The sequence below is a fragment of the Haliaeetus albicilla genome, chromosome 17, assembly GCF_947461875.1.
Source record: "Haliaeetus albicilla chromosome 17, bHalAlb1.1, whole genome shotgun sequence".
NCBI classification, from domain to species: domain Eukaryota; kingdom Metazoa; phylum Chordata; class Aves; order Accipitriformes; family Accipitridae; genus Haliaeetus; species Haliaeetus albicilla.
Genome location: NC_091499.1, coordinates 22463760 through 22487969, shown reverse-complemented (window position 1 = coordinate 22487969; position 24210 = coordinate 22463760). Strand labels below are relative to the sequence as shown.

At 42.3% G+C, this 24210-nt stretch overlaps 1 protein-coding gene across 6 annotated transcripts in view; it reads left to right on the top strand.

Annotated features, from left to right (window-relative positions):
* The first annotated feature begins 1027 nt into the window (after positions 1 to 1027).
* Positions 1028 to 24210, top strand: part of DSE (dermatan sulfate epimerase) — a 35684-nt gene continuing 12501 nt past the window's right edge. For 2 of the 6 annotated variants that reach the window (XM_069805032.1, XM_009913850.2), the window contains exon 1: positions 14844 to 14977. Coding sequence is in view for 4 of the 6 variants with exons in the window: in XM_069805028.1 (XP_069661129.1) it covers positions 14221 to 14350; positions 14513 to 14981 (599 nt within the window). In the remaining 2 variants the exon portion in view is untranslated. Of the gene's footprint in view, positions 1132 to 1478; positions 1586 to 14213; positions 14351 to 14512; positions 14982 to 24210 lie in introns of those variants that run through there. The other 4 variants (XM_069805029.1, XM_069805030.1, XM_069805031.1 and 1 more) reach the window with 4 other exon arrangements.

Sequence of the window (24210 nt, the reverse complement as noted above, 5' to 3'; positions counted from 1 at the left end):
TTTTAAACCCGGGGAGCTGAGCACTTAGAGCCCACTGGTTGAGTCAGTAACATCAGCAAGCACATTACTAAAATGAAGAATGAGCTTTGTGAAATGTAGACTTCAGGTAGCTGGACACCATCGTGATCTATCACGTGTTTTTATTTTTATTTTAGTAGAGTAGGCTGAAGATGACAAAACGTGCTCAGCTTTTGGAACCCAACAAAGAATTGGAATTCTTCACTTCATACATTTTCTTGGTTATACTGACTGAGGAAGCAAAGAGAACTGCTCCGAAGGATCATTTATTTTATCCTCTTTTCTATTACTTTCCTAAGTATCTTCAATTGAGTGGCTGCAAAAACTCTCAGGGTGATTGCTTGAACGGTCACAGCGTTTCACGTTTTTTGTTTCACCTGGGAAACATTTGTGTAAGTAGTCCCACCACACTTAAAAGAGCAGATTTGACAAATTGGCTTTTTTTTTTCCGGTTTGTTTCTTTGCTGGCTTGAGGGAAGCTTTGCACGGATGGTCCCGTGAACTCCCCGGCAGCACTAGAGGCGGGTGAAGGGGTCACCCGCGATGCTTTAACCCCCGCAGCCCCCCCTCGCCCCAGCCGCGGTGCCGCTGCCACCCGTCCCAGGTGTGGAAAAGCCAAACCGCCGGCACCCCCCGCCGCCGGGGCCGACGCGTTCCCGGCGGAGAAACGAGTCCTCCGGCTCGTAAGGGGAGCATGCGGGTGATTTCCATGAAGTACCAGCCGGGGAGAAAAAGGCCGCGTGTTGGCCAGGAATCAATAAACAAACGAGCCCACGCAGAACTAGGCGAGGGCTGCGGGGCCCGTGGACCCGGCGGCGGGGCCGTGAGGGGCTGCCCGCCGCCGCCGCCATGGCGTGAGGGGCCGGGGGGAGAGGGGGAGAGGAGGAGGAGGAGGAGGACCGGGGAGAGGTAAGGAAGGAGGGCGGAGGGCGGGGAGGCGGGAGGTGGAGCGGGGGGGGGGGGGAGTCACTTTCTTCCTGAGTTGAAAAACGCCCCCCCCACGCAACCCCCCCGCTCCGTCCCCCGGGGCTGCCGAGGAGAAACTTTCTGGCTGCCGAGCGGCGGGTCCGCGCCGAGCCCAGGCAGGGGCCGCCGGCGGTGAGTGCCCGTGCGGTGCTGGGCAGCGCTCCGCTCCCCTCCGTCCCCTCCTTTACCCTCCGCTCCCCCCCCAACCCCCCACCCCGGGCGGCCGCCCCCGGCCCCGCCTGCTCCACGGCGGGCCCCGCGGCGGCTGACGGCCGGGCGGGCCCCGGACGCTCCCCTCCGCCGGCGCGGGGCTGAGGGCGCCGGTTACCGGCGGATTTGGGAAGCAACAGGTCGGACCCAGCGCTCCCCGGACCCCCATTCCACACACACACACCCCCACCCCCACCCCCCCCTTTCCTCCGCCATAGGTGTCCCCCGTCGCCACGGGGCGTTAAGCCGGGGAGCGGCGGCCGGGTCGAGCCGGTGCGGGGGGGGGGGGTGGGTGGTTGGCCGGGGGGGCGTCCCGCGGGTCACCGGCCCCTCCGAGCTTGTCCCCGGTGGGTCGGGGCAGCCCCGCTTGGACAGCCGCAGCCTTCCGGAGGTGAGGGGGGGGGTCCCGCGTGTCCGTGGGAGGGAGGTGCGTGGCGGGAGACGCGGCTTTTTCGGCTGAAAGCTTTCCCTCGGGGCGCCGTGGGTAACGGCTTTCCGCTCCCCCGCAGCACCGTTACCGCAGGAGCCGCCGAGCCCTTCGCTGACGAGTCGAGCCCCCCCAAAACACGCACGCGTGAAAGGTAAGCGGCAGCATCCTCCTCTGGCACCCAGGGAAGCCGAGAGGCAGGAAAAGAGCGGTTTGCCCCATGCAACTTCCTGCCGCTTTTCCTTTTTTTTTTTTAATTTTTTTTGTTGTTGGAAAAGTGACCTGGGACCGCAGCTGTTCGCTCGGGAAGCTGGGGTCTCCTCAGCCCCAGGATGCCAAGTGGCGATTCCTTTAGCTGGCGTCGCATGAAAGCGATGCATCATCGCTTGCTGCCCGCTCTCAAAATTCGGTTTGGTGTGAATGGAAGTAGCCATTCTCTCTGCTCTTCTGTCATTCCCTCTCGAAACAATGTAAAGGCTGCGATATTTTCCTGCGTCTTCAAGCTGGACTGGCTTCCTTTTTGGATGTAAGCGATGGCAATATAAGAAATAGATACAATTGTGAATGAAATACAGGAAGTATTGCTCAACTAGTTGGAGATTTTTGGTCACCCTAAGAAGACCAATTGCAATTTAAATAACACTAAAGTTTTAATGTAGTCTAAACAAAGACAAAGAAAATCTCGGCTAAATATTGCCACATTATGTTTATCATGCCAACAATTATTATAACTCATTGCAGTATTTCAAAAAAGGAACAATTCAGCTGAAGGGCAGCAGTGGGAATCAATAATTCAGATGCTGTTTATTACTCTGAAAGACTCTTGCTGGGTAGCCTCAGGCAAGTCACTCCACCTCTCCATGGCTCTGCTTCCTTCCTCATAAAACAGATAAATGTGCCTGCTTGCTCCACAGGGGTGTTGAGAAGTTTAATTAATTAATTTGTTTCATAACTACTTGGAGATCCTTGGGTGCATTTTTCTACAGAAGTGCTAAATATTATTTCAACCATGAGTTCTTTTACTATGTGTCATTGCTTATATGTGTTTCTTCAGTGACCTAAATTAGCTCAGTTTTTAGTGGAAGTCAATAAAGCAGCAGTTCTACACTGGGATTTTCTTCACTATCTGTAAACTTCACTAGGGCATGAAACCAAAATACACTAATAACAGTGTATTTTACTGGGACAGAACTACTGGTACTTTAAAAAAATGTCATTTTCTTTTCTTGTTATTCAAAATGAGAGCTTCCTTTTGTTGTTTTGTTTGAAGCATTGTGGTACTTTGCATAATTTTGAATTGGCATGAAAAAAAACTGAGTGGTGTTACTTAATACAAGAGCAAGAGATGAGAATAGTTTATGAACATATCCGTAACCTCTACTGTGGAGACTGACCTCAGAAGACACTTGGTGCTGGTTTTCCACTGCGTGTTCATATACAATCTCTTCTAAAACCTGTTCTTCGGTCATAGAGGACATGGGTTGCAAAGGAAGAAATACATGACCTGAACAAATTGCTTGCCTATGGTAAAAGTTGATAGATTCTGGTTGCCTAAGCGAGGTTGGTTTTTTTACAGTGTGTATTAGTTATTGTAACTAGATATTTAGTAAATGTCCGTACCACAATGCAGAGGAAAATGTATTTAATTACCTGGTTAAATGTTAGATGTGATTTTCATACGTTGCAAACAGTTATAAGTAAAAAGGAGTAGCTGGAAGCTAGTTTTAGAGTGCTATCTCAGTTTTGGTACTTTCTAAAGGCATGAGCCTTTAGAAACACTGTGCTCACGAGGTCTGTGTGTACCATTTCTTTTCCTCGGGTACAATGACAGCAAGCACATAAGCCTTTTCAAAACTGAATTCAAATAAAGCCTAGATCAGTGGTGATAGAAAGTAATTCCCATCACCAGGCAGCTGTTGGCTTGTGAATGAACATAGTGAGTTCATATGCTGGTGGAGAAATGGTCACATCCATCAGTATCCAGCAGTCTGAGCAGTGAGAACTAGGGTTAAATGAGGCTGTAAATGAGTCTGTAAAAACCAAAGTGTCCCTTCTCTCAGAAGTGATTGCATTTAGCTAAAACTGAGTCACATTCTTAGGCTTGTGTGTGGAAACTTGCACATCTGGCACCCACAACATACTCTAGCAATGAGCAGAAAGAAATTTAGTTACTACTGCTGTTGTTCCTGGACATTTTGCAAGAAGTAAAGCCCGTCTTCCCTGTTAGTTTTGGTGGGGTTTTTTTCTGAAGGGATTAAAAAAATAGAGAAACAAACAACTTTCCGTAACCATTGTTTCCTGGTTTAGACTTGGTAATCCAAGTGTCTGGTGAGTGAAAGAGAATATGACTTTTGCTCAGCAAGTTCTATTTAATTGGTAAATATGGTATCTCAGCAGCAAGTTTGTCCTGGCTGCTTACACCTTCTTTGCTCTCTCCATTCAGCTGGGGTAGATAAAAGAACATAGTTACAGTAGTGTAGTCCCCTAAAGCTGTTAAACCATGGTGCCAGTTTGTGTCCAGGACTGTAGCCACGTATTTATAAATAGACTCACTATTTGGCAGAAAGATTTTCCTTTGAGCTACTCTTCTGTTTAGATGGGTGAGCTTTGTACCGATGTCTGTTAGCCCAGCTAAGCCCAGCTGGGATATGATGAGGTGAGACAGAGCTGCATTAGCAAAAACCCCAAATGCTTGTGTGCTGCACTTTGGCTGGACTCGGTTACCTGCTCAGGATGGGAATGGAGCAGAGGAGGGGATTAAAGCCTGCTAGGAAAAAGGAAATTTAGCTGATGTCACCTGGGACCTTTCTCATGAATGCTTCGTCAGTAGAAGTTTAGGAGAAGTGAAGTGTTGGTAGCAGAGAGCTGACCGAAAGGGTCTGGATGTGTTGGGAATCACGTGAAGGACAGAGCGCTGGAAATGGTTTCTCCCATCAGCCGGTGACATCAGCTTTCATCCGCTCTTGGGACATGGTCAGGTGTGAAAGCCCGGGCACAATGCGGCCATTATGTACACGGTCTGAAATTACCTTTGTTTGGTCTGTCTTTCTGTTTTTCCCCTTGCTTGGACTCACAGAGTATACGGTAGGAATCGGCAATAGCGTTGTTCAGAGCAGGCGCTGGATTGTAGGGACCCTGCTCACTTGACTCGGGCAGGTATCGCATCTCAGTACCAGATAAATGTAATTTTAACATAAGAGTTCTTTCACCACAGTTGTCCTGGTCTATGTTCTTATTTTGTTTGGTTTGGGGTTTTTTAATCAGAAATATTAAAAATACTGAATATTTTATATAAACCTGGTATGCCCTCTTAAGTCTTCTAATCATATGGCTGCCTAGAGTTGTTAAAGTATTTTCAAAAGTTGTTTGAAAGTATTTCTTTGGATATCACATCATTTCAAAGCCTTTTAATCATACCCATGCAACCATGGTGCATCACACCTCTTGCCAAAATGACCTGTCAGGTTTCAGCTCTGCTGCGAGAGCCATGCCTGCACAACTTAAGTCAGAAATGAGATTACACGATTCTAAATTTCAAAATTAACCTGTAATTTAATGGTTGTGTTGACACCTACTCACACAGATTGCTCATGCCAACTGTGAGTAGCTAAATTGTGCAGGAGTAATGTAGCCTTTTAACTCCATCTGCAGTTGAGGCTTCTGTCCCCGAAAATGTAACTGTCACTTTTTATTAAGGGTATCCTGCTTTTCTCAAAGGTATTCTGGGCAGCAGTGAGGACAGTAATAACACTGCAGGAACTACAGGACAATACATTTTATTGTCTCTCCAAGTTTGTACCTTGAAAAAATCAGCTGCATCTGGGTACATCTATCTATGGGGAAAGAGAGAGGTACTATATGCTATATCTAGATATATAGAGAGAAACCATAGACAGTGAAGTAACAGATGAAAGCAGCAGAGCTAACAACAGAATTGTACCAATAATAATAAACAGCATATTGATCTGCAGAGAGATGTAACCACCAGGTAGGGTGGTGCAGTTTAGGTCTACAAACACAGAGGCTGCTATCCCATAGCAAACTAAAGAGTAGTTCTTCTATGTGAATACACATTTGGAGTCTGCATACACACATCATAAGATCATATGTAGATTATATAAAGGCAAGTGTTGATTTCAATTGCTTAGATTGCAGTCTTTTTACGTTCGTAAATTGACTAGCATAGGTGCCTTTGGACACACTTTGCTGGTGCTTCTATACGCTGTCACAATGCTTTCTCATAAATAAAATCTTAATATAGTTCTGTATGCAAGGCCGAGTCATAAACAGGATATGGAAACATAGTTAAAATGGGTTTTGATCCCATAGCAACTGAAGGATGTGATGTATTTTAGAATTCCTGTCTATTAATATGACGTACTGTGGAAATGCTTTACAAATAAAAATATTTATTTGGTATCTTCAGCTACAAAAGTCTGTAGATAGATACAGATATACATGGAGTGAGGACTGGTTTTGTAAAACTCCAGCAGAAACCCTTCATTCATTTCCAACATCTCGGAGGCAACTGAATGAAGGACAATTAAAACAAAAGGCAGGAAGGATGAAAACTGTTAATTATATGTAGTAGAGGAGAACAAGTAGCCAGGGGACTTAAAACATGCAAAGTATTTGGAAGAGTAAAGGTCAAGGCTAACAGAGAAGTACTAGTTGGAAAAGAGGATAGAAATTAAAGTCAGAAATGGAAACACTAGTCTCAGTATCAGAAGTTTCTGGTGCTGTAATCGGCCTCCTAAAAAGTGAGGGAAGCTGCATGGCGTGCGGCAGTCTGAGTGGGCTGGATTAGGCACACAGAGGAATTCGGTTTTGACAGCAGTAAAATTGGCTTTCCTCTTTTGCACGCGTGATTGTTCTTTTCTGTCCTTCATTTGCGCCTCCTGGGCGTCGCAGTTGCCCTCCGAAGGTCTTCTAGCTCTTCCTGCGCACCGTGGTCGGACCGCTCGATCCACGCAGAGACCACGCTCGTGGCTGCCTCGGGCGATCTCCTCCTCCGCTCCCCGGAGGCGCAGCCGCAGGCTGCTGTCGGAGGGAGCCCCGAGCGCGGTTTCTGACACCCCCACTGACGGGTGCGCAGCCTTACAGAACCCCTCCGTGGGTCTACCTGCGTGGGCCGGGAGGATGCGCTGCTACTCTGCAGCTGCCAAATGAATACCGTTTTCACCACCCAAAATGCGTTTCTGCCGTGTCTGTTACCCTCAGAGTCCCAGGCCCCGAAAGTGCCCTGCGTGCTGTAACAATATAATAGATGGATGAGTGGTTTGATTGACTTCTGGGACATTAATGGGGCGGACAAACGTAGTTAATATATCCTTTTGGCCGGTATGAAAATTCTCAAACTGTCTTCCATCAGTGTTAGCGTCTGTGAAAAGAGTTCTGCAAAAAATAACTATATTTTTAATTATGGAAATGGCCTTTTAAAAGTACTTTAGCTCAGGATAAAATGCTGGTGCTCAAAAGGAAATCTTTCTGTGGTAGCTTATAGTTTTATGCCTTTGATGGTAAAAGTGACTAAGCTTTCGTTCACTGAACGTGGATGCCTTAACAGGCTTGTCTGTACTGGTTGGGAATGATCGCCTTCAGGATTCTGGATATCAAAATGACTTTCTTACTCTTTCTATACAGTGAAGTATGGAATAAGAGATCCCAGTAAAGGTTAGGAATAGTAGTGCTAGAGCAACCAAAAAATTACTGACAAAGCATATACAGTAGGATAAATTGTAAAATAGAAGAAAATTCCAAATTCCCAGATTATGGTTTGGGCATGCAGACAATTTAAATCTTGTTTTTGCTTGAGGCAGAGAAGGTTATGCGTTCAGTGTGCACACATGTGTGTCCTGTTAATTTATATACACAGTGGTAAAATAGACAAATAAGCTTTTAAATGAAAGGAATAAACAGGTGAAACTTCCATCGCAGATACCTTACACATCCTACTGTAAACTTATAAAAGTACTTTCCAGTTGCTGTTGTATCTGTAGCATGGTGGAGAATGAGAGCAACCCTCTGTTCTCCCAGAATGATGGTCTCCCACGGCTGTGTACTGCTCTAAATATATCCATTGCATTTTGTGCGTAGATCAAAGGACAGATACAAGTTTAAATCTTGACTGCTGACATGATGTCATATACTGATAATTCCTATAGGAACTGGTTGTTTCTGGTTGCCTTTATGATTTTCATAGCACAGCTATAATTCAGGCATTTAAGTTGATACAAAACTTCTTTCAAGGTATTTCAGATCACTTCAGAACAAGTGCAATACTAACACCTGGGTACATGAGCTATACTTTATTTATTGTAAATTTGATTCTGAATTTTATTTGGGATTTCAGTATTTAAGCTTTTAAATACCTTTGACATTATACAATTGTGACATAGCATATTTCTCATAGTGAAAAAATCAGAGGAAGAAATGAAGTAATGTCCTCTGGTGGTTAAGGTCGTGATAGGTATTTTTCAAGTTGTAAGCAGTGATTTTACACCTTTCCAGCATTTTTATTGGAATTTTATTTTATTGGTCACTGGTTTTGTCTTACTGATCAAAAGGGGGATGGAGGAAGAACTCCCGACTGCTCTTAGCTGGGACATGGGAGTTTCCTGCACGGGTGTCCAGCCTGCAGCTTTGAGAGGGACTCAGCAGTACTACTTGCTGATGTGGGAACTATACAGCTTCAGACCTTGGTCAGTAGATTTATTGTGATTGTTACAGTACAAAGATAAGTTTATAGTTTTCTTGGTCCCACTCCGTCTGCCGCCTAATTTTGCTCTATCAAATATGTTTCTGTGAGTCGGTAGGAACCAAATGGCAATATATATGGGAATTAGTCTCTGTTGACCTCTCTGTTTTGTGGACTTACCCTGCATTTTTTAGTACTTAAATGTTACTGGATTCAGTTAGAGGACTTAATTGCTCTCCTATTTTTAAATATGTTTGCAAAATATTTAGATCAGTGGTAAAACTGACATTGTTGGACAAAATAGCTCTCCAATTGATGTAAGTGTTGTGATTTTAAACCACTACTATTTCCAACTGATTAATTCAGTTTTATAGATGCTGTTTCTCTTATCAGCAACAAAGTCAATTGCAATGTGTGCAAAAAGATCTACTAATTACTTGAGGTATTTGGACAAAGTGCCAAAAAAAGAGTTCCTACAGAAGTTTTCTTTTCTCCACTGTGATCTAACCTAGCACTCCTCGTGGCAAGCAGTTATATTTTAGCTGCTGTCAGCATCAGTACAAAAAGATGCACAACCATCTCCATTTAATGGGACAACATGCCACACACATCTCCTTGCAAAGTTACGTATTGGTTTCATGATACTGGTATGGCAGCAGCTGTTGCTGGTGTTTGACCATTTCTTTCTAAAATATCTATGACTCTTACCTGTTTTAGCATTGGGTGCTAAAATTACTTGCTGTCAATTTAGTACTAGTGCTTTTGAATGGCTTAACAAGGTGATCTTATCACGTAACTTAAGTTGTGACAAAAGTATAATGACGCTGTTGTTCAACACAAAATTGAGCATTACGATTACAAGCACCACAAAAAAATTGAGTGGAAGAAGTTTGCTTTCACTTTCAGTATTTTATCAAGAAGTGATGCAAAAAAATTATGAAAGTTAAGTCCTTGCTGATCCAGAGGTCATTGTCTAAGGTAAAAGTTTGCAGGCTGAACCTGAAGATTTGCTTTTGTCAGTATGGTGGAACAGATTTTCCATTAAATATTTGAACACAATTCTTACCCAAACACTCGTGGGGGTAATTCGGGCAGCAATAATGAGAACTGTAGCCTTTGTGGAAAATAGGAGCTGCCCAAAAGAAGACGAAATTTGTAAAATCTGCGGAGCTAGGCCATTAAATGGTAATTTTGAGTTTTAAACTAGTTAAAATATTTGTTTTTTCTTACAGGCATAGAGGTTGGCTACTCGAGCTGAGTGTCAGGGCTACTCTGACCTTCTCTGGAGGCATGTAGGCACTTTGCAGGGGGGGTCAGATGAAAGCCAGCATATCTGTAGCAGAGACGCCAGGAGTTTGCCTGCAGCATCTCCTGAGCAATCTAGAAGGAGAAGACAGCACAGGAGTGGGAAACCCAGCTCTCAGCGAGGGTGTAACTCCATCCACCTTCTCCTGGCTGGAGACTCCTGTTCCTGGTTGAGCGTTAGCCTTCCCCAGGGTACACGGTGAGGTAGAGGAAGGCCCATGACTTACGGTGGGTCATGCAGTGACGTGGACGAGGGCCCACGACCTCCGTGAGTCCCACAGAGAGGTGGCTGAGGGCCCACGTGTGACCGAGCGGGCAGGTCTGACTTGTTCATGTCTCAGCCCTGGGCTCTGGGGAGCTCCTTCATTCAGAAACCTGAGTAATCTGTGGTGTTGCAATGCTTCCAGTTCGTGGAAGTTTTAGGCACCAGAAATCCCACCTTTCTGTTCCTGTAAATGTTGAGGTACCCGTGTCGGAGGCGAGTCGTGGTGTTGGAGACGCTAGCGGACACCCCTGCAATTTCTGCTTTTTAAGAAGCGACACAAGTGTTGTCCCAGCAAAAAGCATCCGCAAAGCACAGTGGCCCTTCAGAACTGATACTGCAGAAAGCCACGATTCTTGACATGTTTTTACTTCTGTAATGATCCACAAGAAGATCAGATTGCATCAAGGACAGCTGTGCCAGCTGATGGTGCTAACAGCGCTGTCCTTCCCTCGCCCCCCCTCCGCTGGCCCTCTCCCACTCCTTGGCTCTCTCTGCCGGAGCGGCCCTTCTGGGCACAAGTGGCAGGAGTAAACAGGGCCTCTCTTTTCCTTTAAATAGTATATCAAGCCAAGTTTATTTGGCGAACTTATTTGTATAAACCGATGTTCAGTTACTGGCATGAGCTTTACAATCTTTTTTTTTGCTGCAGTTGAACATCTACTCATTGATACAGATGGGGAGAACTGAAATAGTTAAGATTTAGTCTGTTTTTTCTAGAATAATTGATGTTCTTTACTGTTTGTTTCTGCTGGCAATGGAGTGGAAGTCATGGCAAATGCTCTTTCGGTCTAGGACTAAGCGACAACCTTTTCAAAGCACTTTGTATATTAGCATTTTCTTCCATGGGCAAGCATCCTTCACTCTCCTTTTAATTTTTAATACTTTATCAGGTCATGGTTTCCAAACTGAATAAAACCCCCTCATTTTCAGAAAAGGTTGAGTTGCTTGGTAAAGTTTTTCTTGGAAGATGTGGCTGGTAATGATGTAGTGTAATACGAGAGTAAGAAATTCTTTTAACTTTAAAAAAAAAATGGTATTGTGAGTGCAATTTAAGCTATCAGAAGGCCCAAACTCCTATTCTTTTGAGCCCTGTGTATCAGACAAACTTGTAGCAGGTCCACTCACAACTGGTAAATTGGATCTTATGCGGCCAGCTATCTGTGCATGTCTGGCTTCACCTAAGCTATGCAGATAATCAAGGTTCATATGTGTGGCTTTGAGCAGTGCTATGTGTTTCTTTAGCTTTCAGTGTGCATGTAAGTTAACTAAGGAAACCTCAAAGTATAGAGTTCAACACAGTTGAATATGCGTTCTGCTTCAGCGTTTTTGGCTTGGTGGTCCCGTCCCTGTCCCCCCCACCCCAGGTACATTTATACCATTGTAATGAATTCTAAATAGTCCCTAAATGTTACTGGGTTTGGTCACATTCTCCTTCAGAAGGTGCTTTGGTTCTTTTGCAACCACCTGATAATTTTTGAAGTGGTTTCATATATATCTTACCAATCAGTGTAGTTTCTAAACAGCTACTGTGATGAGGAATGGCGATCACACCCACTAGCCCTGCAGAGTTACCGGGACGAGTCGGCAAGGCAACGAAGTGTGTGCCCAGGTCTGGTCCTCGGCAATGAAGTGCTTGGTGGTGTGCGTGGCTGAAGGCGGTTTGAAATCCCTGCAGGGGCGGTTCGTCATGGCCGTATCCAGCACCAGCCAGTTTGTATATCCTCACTACCTGGGTGATAGTTTTTATTGCAAATCCACAGGTTTATTCTGTTTGGAGCTTTGCGATTGTTTTCGTTATTACTTTTGCTGGCCCTGCTTTTGAGGACATCACAGATGAGAAAACGTGGAACGTCTGCCTCTCTCCTCGCTCTCTGTAGCGCAGTTTGAGCCACAGCCGTGCCATCCTGGGGTCTCCATGGGCGATGGTCTCCACGTGGTTGTGGCTGGTGCATCCACAGAGGTTTACGTGGAAAGGAAGGTGGACTGCTTTCTAGCTGCCTCCTCCCATCCACCAGTCACACCAGGCTGAGCCCTGCAAAGTTACTGGGCAGGGCTCACCGGCCCCACTGAATCGTGGCTGCCATGGGTTATTGTCTTCATATCACAGGAAGGGTCTTGGTGTGATTTAACCAAGAATAAATGACTTTGTAGTCCTGCTTTTGTCACTGCCTATTGCCTTTCTTCCAGATCTTGACTCTGAATATGCTGCCTATGAATATACCCATGAAAAAAACTATGATCGGTTTTCCAGTTACACTGTTAGTCTGAACAATGTGGTATGGTGGTTGCTTCTCATGTGCAAGGTAAAAAACCAAAGGGTTTACCTTCTCTATTAAATGCACACATGCATGAGGGGAGAAAATGAGGAGGGTTATTGAATTCTTAAAATATGGGCTATGAATTTTAGACAACGCTGGAGGTGGTTGATGATGGTGAAATGCTGGGAAATGTGTGTCCAGATTTACAAAGAAGGAGTTCCGGGAAAACTTACTGTATGTTTCCTAATCTCTGGTCAGAAAGACCCTAATTTAGGGAACTCTTAAAACCATCCCTAAATATATGTATGTGCTTAATTCTTATTGATGTGCAGAAGCACTTACAGAAATCAAACCAAGGAAAAGAATGCATGAAGTCCTCACTGCTAGCTGGGATTTTTTTCTGATTGCGTAAGCCAGGAAACTTCTTCCAATGTATGATCATCACAGAATAAGATACAGGTGTGTTTTGCTTTTTTTCAGATTTTTTTTTTAGGTTCTTTCCTCTGCCCCCAGTTCTAAAGGATCATAGAGGCTTTAAAAAAACCTATGGTGGTTTTTTTCAAATATGAAAAAGCAGTTCTTTTCAACAGTTAAAAAAAAATGACATCATGTTTCAAACATAATGTACTGGTTTGGCTGGTTTTTACCTCCTTCCTTTCAAAATTTACTGTTGTATGGTTTCCTTATTTATAGATGAGAATACGAGTAGACTTGAGTATGTTTGGATAAACTACGGTGCATGTTTCTTTGTATGTGTGTATGTGGTGAGAGACTCTGTACATATAGTAAAAGTATTACCAAATAAACCACCCTGTGATCTGCGTAATGTGTCCTGTAATGATTGGTTTACATCCAAAAAAGGGCAAAACTTACTTGCAAAATGCATTAAAATACTATGAAAATGTCATCTTCCATTATGCTCTGTTAAAGCAATTATGTTACGCACTGTAATATATAAATGTAGGCAGTTACAGGGTGCGGTATTATTTTTACCCTAGGCAGGAATGCACAAGAAAAGATGTACTTCTTGGCCAAAGATGCTTGCTCCCAAATTAATTTTAGGAGCTGAACACAAGCACCTAGAGGGTCCGTGTACCCAGTAGTCATGGAGGGACCCAGCCTGTCAAGGTTGTCTCATTGTCTATGCACATATTAATGACATTGTTGAATCAGGATGTGGGTCTCTAAATAAGGTTTTAGCAGCCTAAGTTTCTGTTAGAAAATTTTGGCATCTATAGGTAGGGAGCTGTGGGGAGAAATAAAAGGTTGCTTTGTACTTCGGCTTCTTACAAGTTTTATGACTGAATCCTATGCAACAGGTTTTCCATGGAAAAAAACATTTCATATTTGTGTTTAGGCTTTCTTTCCTTCTGTCTATTTCTTTTAATAATTGAAAACTACTGTTCATTATTTACATAAAACTGTCTCTCTTGGGTCTGCTTTCTGTAACCTTTCCCCTCAGAAGAATTCTAGGAATTTGCCGGCTTTCCTCAGGGGGATCCTGGCCATGTTTTATCTGAGAATAGATAGTTGGTGATTTTTATGAAGTAACTCACTATGTTTAAATACTTGCATTTAACCTCTGCATAGATTTGCCATTTGAGCACATTTTAAGAAGTCATGTACGTTGGAAAATACGCACTTTAATTCAATGTTCCACCTTCTTGGTAGCTGGCAGTAAATCTCCACATGCAAAATGGAGAGCCCCTAATAATAATAATAATAAATGCAAAATCCCTAAATGCCCCAAAGGCAAGGTATTTCAGCTGTTTTTCTAAGGCTCTGCCGTTTTCTCTCTCTCTTTTTTCTTTCTTTTTCTTTTTTCTTTTTTTTCTTTGAAAACGAGGACGTGTCAGAACCGGAGGCCTCAAGCGCAGTATAAAATGACCCCGGCGCAAACCTCCAGCATTCTTCATCCTTCCCTCTCCAGCTGCTAATATCAGCCAAGGCAGCACGCAGGCTTGGCTGCCGCCAGCACAAGCTCCCCGGCTCTCCCCCATCCTCCTCCCCTCCCGCCCTTCTCCGCTTGCCAGTACAGTCAGCACTGCCTCATATTAGGCACCACTGCAATTATATGAAATCTCAAGTACAAGAGCTGGCAGTGTGTTCCTTCGCCTCGTATCAGCTACTAGAGGGAAAGACGTGGGAGGGAGGGTGTCTCTTCAAAGCGTACAGTTTTTTCTTTAGGATGAATTGCTCAGCAGGTATTTTGTCTCAAGTATTCATATAGAAATGATTTGAAAGCCACCTGGATGATACGTGGGGTTCTTTAAGTCTGGATGGAATCGTATTTCCTAGAGAGCATCCTGCATTTTAGTGTCTCACGGATTCATTTTCTCTCTCTCTTTCACGTCCATCTGCCATAGGATATTTCAAAGATGGTTTGGCTGCCAGTGAGACTTGGAGATCTGATGCCACAATGAGGACTCACACACGGGGAGCCCCAAGTGTGTTTTTCATACACGCGGTTTGCTTCGCCTTTGCCTGCGGCGCCAGGGAGGACCCAGACGCGATGGTTCCTTTTGTCAACGCCAACTATGACAGCTACCCCATGCTCTACTTCTCCAAAGGGGACGTGGAGGTTCTGCGTCTCCAGGCCACCACCACGCACCAGCACATTGCAGCTCGTCTGATTGAGGCGGTGCAAACGATGCTGTCGAATCCCCTGGAGTACCTTCCTCCCTGGGACCCGAAGGAGTTCAGCGCTCGGTGGAATGAAATTTACGGCAACAACCTTGGGGCCCTGGCGATGTTCTGTGTGCTCTACCCTGAAAACATCGAGGCTATCAACATGGCCAAGGATTACATGGAGAGGATGGCAGCTCAGCCTAGTTGGTAGATTTTTGTCTTTTTTTTTTTAAGTTGTTCTTACTGTATAAACTGCTTGCAGTTGGAGGAATGAGTGTATGAGTAAATTGCTTAAATTATTTCAGTTGTTCTAACATTCACTGTAACAGTGACTAACTTGCTGAATGCATTTACCCTCATCTGGACCAGCAGTGACATGCAGATTCTCACCTTCACTGGACTTACCCTGTTGCAAATTAATGCTGAAAGAAGGAGCATGACCCTTTGTCTACCATCCTAATTGCTGTAAAGTTAAAAAAAAAAAAAAAAAAATCCAAACCCACTCCCAATCAGAAGGCAGGGTTTCCCATCTGATTTGTGTCAAGAAGTGCTAGAAGTGCTATTTTTTATTCTCTTTTTTTCCAGACTTGTACATATCTTTTAGGTAATTCTTCCTTAGGAAGAATTCAGAAAAAGGTATAATTAGGTACAGGTAAAAATGACACTCTTGAATTTCTGCAGTCTGCTCTAACATGTGTCTGAGCTTCAGTTCAGACTTACAGCTCCTCTTGGCTGTACGGTTCTTGGGCCTCCCCTTAAGACATACTAGGACATGATAAAGATTGTTGTCCATCTGATTACTTGGCTGGAACTGCCTGAGTAACTGGCATTTTGATGACCGCCTCCTGGATTAACCTCACCTGGATGTGAGTTGTCATCCACAAGTTACTCTGTCCTCGCTGTGCCTCACTCTTTCTGTGGGGACAGAAGTTGATGTTCTCACTGTACGAGCAAGTCCAGCAACTGGGACCCCCAGGTCTCTCTCCTTCTCCTCATCTTCCTTTTTCATACCTACTAGCAGACCCCTTTCCCCTGCCCCCTGCACCAGCTGCCGCTCAGTACACCTTCCAGACTGTGGCCCAGGGTTGCTGCCACTGAGAGGAGGACGGAGACATGGGCTTTGCCAGGACAGTGGCTTCTGGCCAGGGCAGCGAGCTGGAGCTGCGATGGGGCACTGCTCCCTCTGCCGCAGCTGCTGTCCTACAGCTCCGTGGTGGAAGCAGCTCAGCAGACGTCTGAGTCAGGTTTCAAGTCAGCACAGGAAGAACCATTAGCTGTTCAAGCAGTATTCATTGCTCAGACTGCTACTGTTCCTTACCTTCTTTGCATTGAGACCAACTAGTAGTGTCCTATAAATGGTATCCATCCATGGACGGTCATTGCAATTATGCTGGATTTGGGCTAGCATAACTTGGGATCCATTTGCTCCTGGTGAGCATGATTTAAAAGTCACTACAGTGTTGGGGTTCCCCTATACCAAGTATTAAAGTGGTGAATGCCACAGAAATACAGAACTAGAACAAAAGAAGTGGTAGGAGAGAGAAGGGACACACTGGGCTTAAGTTGCTTACATGTCACAGAAGAGAGGACATCCAAGGACATGTAACTATCTCCAACAGGACCTACGGACTGCTCCAAAGTCAACACCTTCCTCCCTAGTTTCATTGTTCACACTCTTTCTTAACTTGATTTGGGTAGTGTGAACACATAGTTACATGGCCATCTGTTTTAATGGAATAAGAAAGAGGAGCAAGCAATATTTTGAGTAGTGGAACTTAATTGTGTCTTCCTTCTCAGTTTCCTATGTCTCACTCACTGTCTCAATAACCTCATCTCAGTTCCTTGTGTCCTGCAATTCCTGCCCTAGATTAATTGTGGTTCCTCTGTCCCTTGCCACAATGCTCTCCTTTGTCCCAGCTGACCAGATACCCATCAGAACTGAGCAGATATCCTATTTCCACTTGACTTTGATGATATTTACCTCCCCCAAACTACTGTTTTTCTCAAGCAAGTATCTTGCATTACCTCGATGAAAGAGAAGCCATGCTTTTCCCATCTTTCCCTTCTGATGTAGATACGTCATTCAGCAAACATCAAGGTTTAGTCAAGGTTCTCTGCTTTGCAAAAGAAGCAGGTGCAATGCACTTAGTAGGGGAGGAGATCAGAAACATAGGCAACAGGGATGGGGTAAGCTGCCCTTTGTATAACGACCAACTGGCCAGCTTTTCAAATGCTGTGACAGAAACATGGATCTGGTTTCCGTTTTTGCATTTCCCCTGAAGACTTATGGCTGAATACTGTCAACATAGAATTCACACTATAGTACCATCAGTGATGGCAGTAATATAGATCCCTCTCTCTTGTCCAACAGTGGTTTTCAGGAAACTGTAGTAATGTAAGATCTCTGAGGCATGTACTACTCTGTCTGGCTTTGCTCAAATAGGTCAGCAGGTTCAGAAGCTGAAGGAGCAGACAGGCAGATTGCATAAATCTGGTTTTTTCTAAGAAACTCAACTAAAAAGTACCAGAAAACATGTTACTGTACACAATTCTCCACTTAGAGTAAGACCAGGAGAACAAACATGGCAAATCGGAAAGTTGTGGCCTGAGCACTACTAGTAAGAATTTAGATGTTTTGGCATCTAAAACACTGTGTAAGACTGTATGTGAACGGTTCTGGCAATGTCACAGTAATGGAATTTAAAAAAAAAAAAAAAAGCTGTCCAGTCTATTTAGGGATGTTTAGTTTCCCTCAGACTTTGGGGAAAATATCATTCTGGGTGATATATTATGAATGTTATCCTTATTAAATAATTTGAGGGCACACGTGTTCTGATCACGAGGGTGGAAAGAAGGAGCAGTTTTGACGATGCCCAAGTTTGGAGCCTTGAATGTTAGGAGACTAATCTGCAAAAAGTCCGTATGTTGTCAGTAAAGAGGGCTTGTCCAGAAAGGTATCAGTAAGATAAGTAAATCAAAAGAACTTCTCTCTCCCTAGACTTGCTCTATAACGTAGGTGCATAGACTGCCACGTGAATTGCCTGAAAAGCATCTTTTTGTCACTGTCAGATTCATCAACGCGTGTTGGAAAGTTAAACCTGGCGGTCATATAGATTCCTTGTTGGCAGCTCGATTCTTTCAATAGTATAATCTGGATTTCTTTTGACTTCTGACATGGCATTGACTCTAAAATAGCTCTAGAATTTAAAAAAAAAATTCCAGTTGGATGAGTTTCCTCTAATTTTTGTGGCGATATTAAATAAAATTCAAGCCTTACCAGAAAACAGTGTATTTTGGTAGTGTGTGCAGTAGTTGGGTAAAATAAATATGGTTTAAAATGTCACTGGTTATTTGTCCCAGAATGACAGGAGATTAAGGAGACTGACATTTTAAATTTCATGTTTACATTAGCAAGAATCCTCAATAGTCCAAGTGTGGTTCAATATCTCAGGATACAATTATGAGAAAGTCTACCGATAATTGATACATGCATGGAAGGGGCTGTAATTAAGCACTTTTCTCATCTATTACAATAGTCATTTTATATCACATAATAAAGTACCCCCTTAATTGAGTTCCTGTTCATGTAGGCTGATGGAGCTTGAGCCGTTTGTCATAACAACCAATGTTGATAAGCATGCTGCTCGTAACAGAGCATCCGTAATTGCTACATCCTGGAGTAGGTTTACATTTTAAAATAAACAAAGGGGCAATGGCTAATAGCTAACTATAACAATCACCCAAAATAATATGGGAATGGACAATGTTTTGGAGACTAGCAAGAGCAGGGAAGTGTAGTGCATTAATATTTCAATAAAAATAGATGAACTTTAATGGTTTTGCCTGTAAAAATTAAAAGCTGGTGTTAAATAACTCACTTGGTTTTCCTGGGATTTGATATCTAGATGCTGCCTAGAATCTTACAGAAAGTTTGTCCTTATATTTAAGTCATATTATCTTATTTTGCAGAGAAAGAGGATAAAGATGAGTTTTCTGGCATTTTTATCTCTGACTGGCCTCTAGAGCACTCCCCACCAGAAGCGCGTTTTTGGCCAAGGAGATCTGTACTCGTGATTCTTTCCATATGCCGCCTCAGCCTGTTCCCGCACTGAGCGGAGTGATGTAATCGGAGTCACACATCATGCAGAAATAAGAGTCCAGTCAGATTCTGTGTTTTGGACAAAGCAGTGAAAAACCCTCTTCTTTAGTAAGCCTGCCTTATAAAAAAATGCCTTAGAAGTTCACAAATTCTGTGCCCTTAAAAGCAGAAAAGGCTTCCCCATTTGCAGTTGCCAGACAAGATTTCTATACTACCTTTTTTTTTTTTTTTTTTTTTTTTTTTTGGCACATAGTCGATGCACTGTTTTTAAAGACAAGTATGTTACCAATGTGCAGTAAGGTGTGGGATTTGACAGTAAGCCTGGCTCTGTGGGTTTCATCGGGGAGATAATTGCTGTCAAGCACGTGTGAACATTCCAAGGAAATAGCAGTGAGTAAGGAGAAGCTAACGGGAGGCTTCAGCATAACAGATCTGTGACCTTTCTGCTATTTCATATTAACCTGCAAACCTACAGCCTTCTGTTAGTCTCTGTTTATTAAAAGTATTAGAGCATGCTGTAGGACTGTTGCTGTTAGTATCCAGATAGTGCTCGGTGTTGAACAATATGGTTTATAAAGTAAAAATACATAAATATAAATAATGAAATGTGTAGATAAATGTATAACTAAAATAAATTCATATGTGCCAAGTTGAAATAAAGCAAGTCTCTGTGCTGACACCACAAATTTAGACCATCTGTTTGACTCCCAATAATCAACCAGCAGTCACATTCAAAGAAAACATGGGAGCGTTTTATAAGACTGTGGCACAGAAGTTAGTATAAAAGAAGCTTGGGGGATGCTGAGATAGTCTTCTACAGGCAGAAAGAAAAAGAAAAGGAAGGGTAGCAGGATGAATTTGGTATCTGGAATATATATTATGTTAGTAAGTGAAATGTCAAACCCTCATGCTGTTTTTCTCTTTTTCATATGTAGCATTTAAAAATAGAAATTGTGCATGACTGTGAAATTAAATGGCTATCTGGATTTTGAAGAGTTTCTTTTATACCTTCTTTTTTAATTGATAGGTTGTCTAGGAGAAAAATTGGTGCTGAAGTTCTGTGGTAGCTACAGGGAGCTCAATTTGTGGCATGCCTGGTATAAAAAATTTACTACAACAAGAGCTGGAGGTAATCTGTTGAAATAATAACATAAGTAAATTTCTGTGTCTGCTTAGTATGGCACTGGGAACTACTAAAACAGACTCAGTTCTTGTTTATTAATATGTCAACACAGAAGGATTGTGATTGATACTAAGAGCGAGCCCAGTGTGAAAAGGACTCTCTTGTGATCAAAGCCAAAAACGAGAGAAGAGGACCTGAAAGAAGCTTTAGAAACAGCAGAATGATGATTATAGACCTATGGGGAAACAGAGAGAAGGAGGATCGAAAGTAGATGAAGGTTTCCAAAGGAGTAAAGTTTTAGTTGCCTTCTCAGCACCTAAGCAGTGCAACTCTACTTTTATAGTAAGCTCTTAAAACTTCTGAAGAATGTTGTCTATATGTTGCCTTTTTTTTCCATATTGATATGAATGTAGCTGTTTTACATTTAACCACTCCTTTGCCTGTCTCCCTGTGAACTGAGCTGTAATGAACACGAACATGTCAGAGTGGCTGCTGCTGAAATACAACTGGTAAAGAGATAGGGACAAACTTGTCATGTTTTACCTTAGACACTGGAAATACAGATCATCAGTTTTTCAAGGATGTTTTTTATTCTTAACATTTTTGTTGTTGCAACTGACCAAGCACTTAGATTGTGCAGATAATAGAGTTTTTGTTTTGGCAGCCAACCAGAAAAACGTGGCAAGGGTGAAAGCTGAGAGGTTGTTTTGGATGAAACAGGTTTTTTCAAGGATTTTTCTTTTTTCTTTGCAAAATAAAAATTGGAAGATATTGTTCCATTAGTGAAGAAAATATTCAATTTGAGCACAAGAAAATATTTTGGTTTGGAGGCTTTGTAAGAAAAATACTGACAATTGAGTCTAGTTTATAAAATACGTGTTGGTGGTCTCATTCCCCTTGGTAGGTATACTCCCTCTTGGTATGTATACTCCCTCTGGCCACAGAAGAGTATTTCTCTCCTTTGCCTGATGGGAAGTCTAAAGCTGTATCTCCTTCCCCCAGAAGTGGGTCAGAACAATAGCAAGGGTCAGCGGAGTGCCAGGACATTGCCATTGGCATTGGGAAGACTGTACAATGATGCAATCGACTGAAGGATCAAGAGGTCAGTTGGCCTCATTATATGCCACATTTGCATCCACACTTGACATTTAATGTGCATTAAACTCAACCATGCCCTTAGCTAGCTACCATGTCTAAGACAGATTGCATCGAAAGGCACTAGACGGCTGTCCTTGAATTAATTTTCACCTGTAAGCCTTTAGAAAAGAGCCTTGACTCATTTCCTTTGCATCCACCTAGTGAGAATGAGAGGTTCAGTACTGAGGAGGGAGTGCTGGCATGCTTCCTTCTGTCATTGAGGCTTAATCTGCCCTCAACCTCCGAGAGTTATTCTGCAGTAAGTAGTTTGTCATGGGAAAGTTTGGAGCATCAAACTGAAGGATGTGGATTACTTGTGTAATATATGTGTCAGGATGTGCTTAATGCTTCATTTTGCATGCAGTGATGCCATATTACTTATTGACATAGAGGCTAGAAATCAGACCTTATACCGCCTGGAAGGGTATTCTATTTCTCAAGTTAGAGAGTGTTATTTTCCAATTTACTTCTATTTGTCTGGATACAAAGTGAAGGAAAGGCAGTTCTAAACATCCCACAGGCTGTGATCAGGGAACTCACTTAAGCAGGAAAGTTTGATTTAAACCCTGCCTTGAACTGGGCAGACAGTGGTTTTTCCCTCTTGGCTTGTATTTCTTAGAGAAATGCTAATACTTCTGGTTTCAGTGAGGAAGTAGTTATTAGTAGAGAGAAATGAGGGAAAAATACAGAAAACCATTTCTTCTGAGAGAAGAGACATTAGTAGCATTAGGAATGTTGCCAAGAAATGGAGATAATGTAGTAATTTTACCACAGTTTTTCTTGTTGTTTTTGTTGCTGTTGATACTGGTTTTTACTTCCCATCCAAAACTGTATACAATTGGTATACTTATTTAGAGCATGGAATCACGTTTAGTGAAGGTGGTAAGTACACTCTTAGCCTTGGATAATGCGGTGCACGCGTGGTGATGGTTCTTGACATCATAAATTGGTGACTGAAGAACTGGGTCCGAACCCCCTCTCCAGAATCATTGTTCATTGTATAAGGTGGCAAATCTAAACCAGATAACTAACAGCCTTGCACCGTGCTAAAATTCTCAACACATGTAGGAAAACCATACCGCTTATCCATAATACCAGCCTTATCCAGGATCTCTTTATTTCTCCAGTTGCTTCATGGAGGATTTGTATCAAACTCTAAATGTTTAAAATCAAGTAACAAAAATAGTTTATATGACACAGATGAGAACTTAAAAGAACACCCCAGGCATGTATTTGTCCTGTGCCATTCACAGAGTTTGTCCAGACAGCAGTTCTTTGTGCAGAACGATGCATATAGCTTTGGATGTTTATGGAGTTTGATCATTAGGCAGCAAACTCGTTCAGCACTTTTTGCTCTTTTATAAACCTTCTCAAGTTTCCAGATAGGTACCTCTTCCAAACACAGGTATAGGTATATAAGTGTAAAAAACAATTTTTTTTTTTTGGTACTGTCTGTAGGGATAGATTTATGGTTTAGCTGTTATTTCAAAATATGTTTTAGAATTTTTGGAATGGTTGCCTTTGCTGAAAGTGCTTTTGTTTGCGACTAAGTAGTTGCTCTGTACTAAAGAATCCACCATGGATATTTTTATTTACTTTGGATTCTTTTTTTGTAATAACTGATACCTTTAAAAGACTAAAGAGTCTAATAAAGCATTCAGGTAAAGGTTACTTGCTGTCTTCACACACAGTTAATTGCTAAGCTGAGGTTCATACTATCTGATGTTAAGTTTTACTCCTGAGAGGCTTAGAAAATAGCTGTTTTCCAGTGCAAAGCATTGACATGTTTTTACCTATCTTTATTTGTATAAATACACACAACTTTTCTTTCTTATTTCAGAGCAGAGTAGTTAATAGATAGCCCTGAAAACTCTTTTTTCATATAATATGTTCAGTGCAGGCCTATGGTACCGTGCTTTCCCACAGTTTATCAGCCCGCCTGTTTACCAAATCTGACACTGGAGATCCATTTGAAAAATGAGAGCGTAATTTAGATACAAAAAGCATTTAATGCTTGCTACTTGACCATTCTTCTTGTGAATCATGTTCCACATTGTTTGGTGTACATTGCTTCGTTCCATTGAAATTCAGTTAATGGAGGTGCACTGATTTATATCAGCTAAAGAGTTATTACTTCAGGAGAGCTTCATTTTAAGAACAGATGTTGACTGTGGTTTTGTATGTTTAGAAATAAGGGTCTTTAAATCATCCATCTTTAATTTTCTCTATTACTTATGTGCATCTTTGTTAAATTCTATACAAGACTTATTATACAGAATTGCAATTTTGAGGGAAATTATGGCAAAATTACTTTGTCTAACCTGAGGTGAGTAACTATGCCAGTATGTAGGCTTAGGATGCCTAACATAAGGTTTTTTACACTGAAGGGTTTGGAGTTTTTTTCTGAAGAAATCAACAACCTAAATGTAGTTATAACTGATCGATTTAGCACTTCCCATGTAGAAGTGTGCTTTTTGTCTTATCAGAAGTGGTGCCACAGAGACTAATATACGCTCTTATACTATAGAATTTGATGCAGTATTGCATTCGAAACCAAACATAAAGTTAGCATACATCTTAACAACGAAAGTTACAATAAATCAGTTCCGCTGTCAAATCCCATTTAAGGTTTAGTTAGGTAAAGATCATTAAATAGCTTTAAGCACATTCTAATTAGCAATTTGTATGTTGTTATAAGGATACTGAACTTTGAATTCAACTTTTAAGTTAACTCAAAATCTTTCATTGTTCTTTTCTTCCCCCCTAAAGTATAGCTTAGCCTCAATCACTTTGTAATTGTTCCAGGCAGAGGCCTTTAAAGTGATATTTCCTCTACCCATTTGAACTGTGATTTCTGAATGTGCAAATGTTTAGTGAAAAGCAAAACTAAAAATACTTTGGAAATTAGGATTCATGATATAGTTGGTCAAAGGTATATTCATGTGTCAAAGGATTTCTGACAGCAATCATGGTGCCAGAGTGTTGAAAGTAACCAGTATAGAATGCAACTTTACTTTTACGTCTAGGACTAACAACATTTTAAAAGCTTTTTCAATGATAAGGAAAGATAAAAAAGG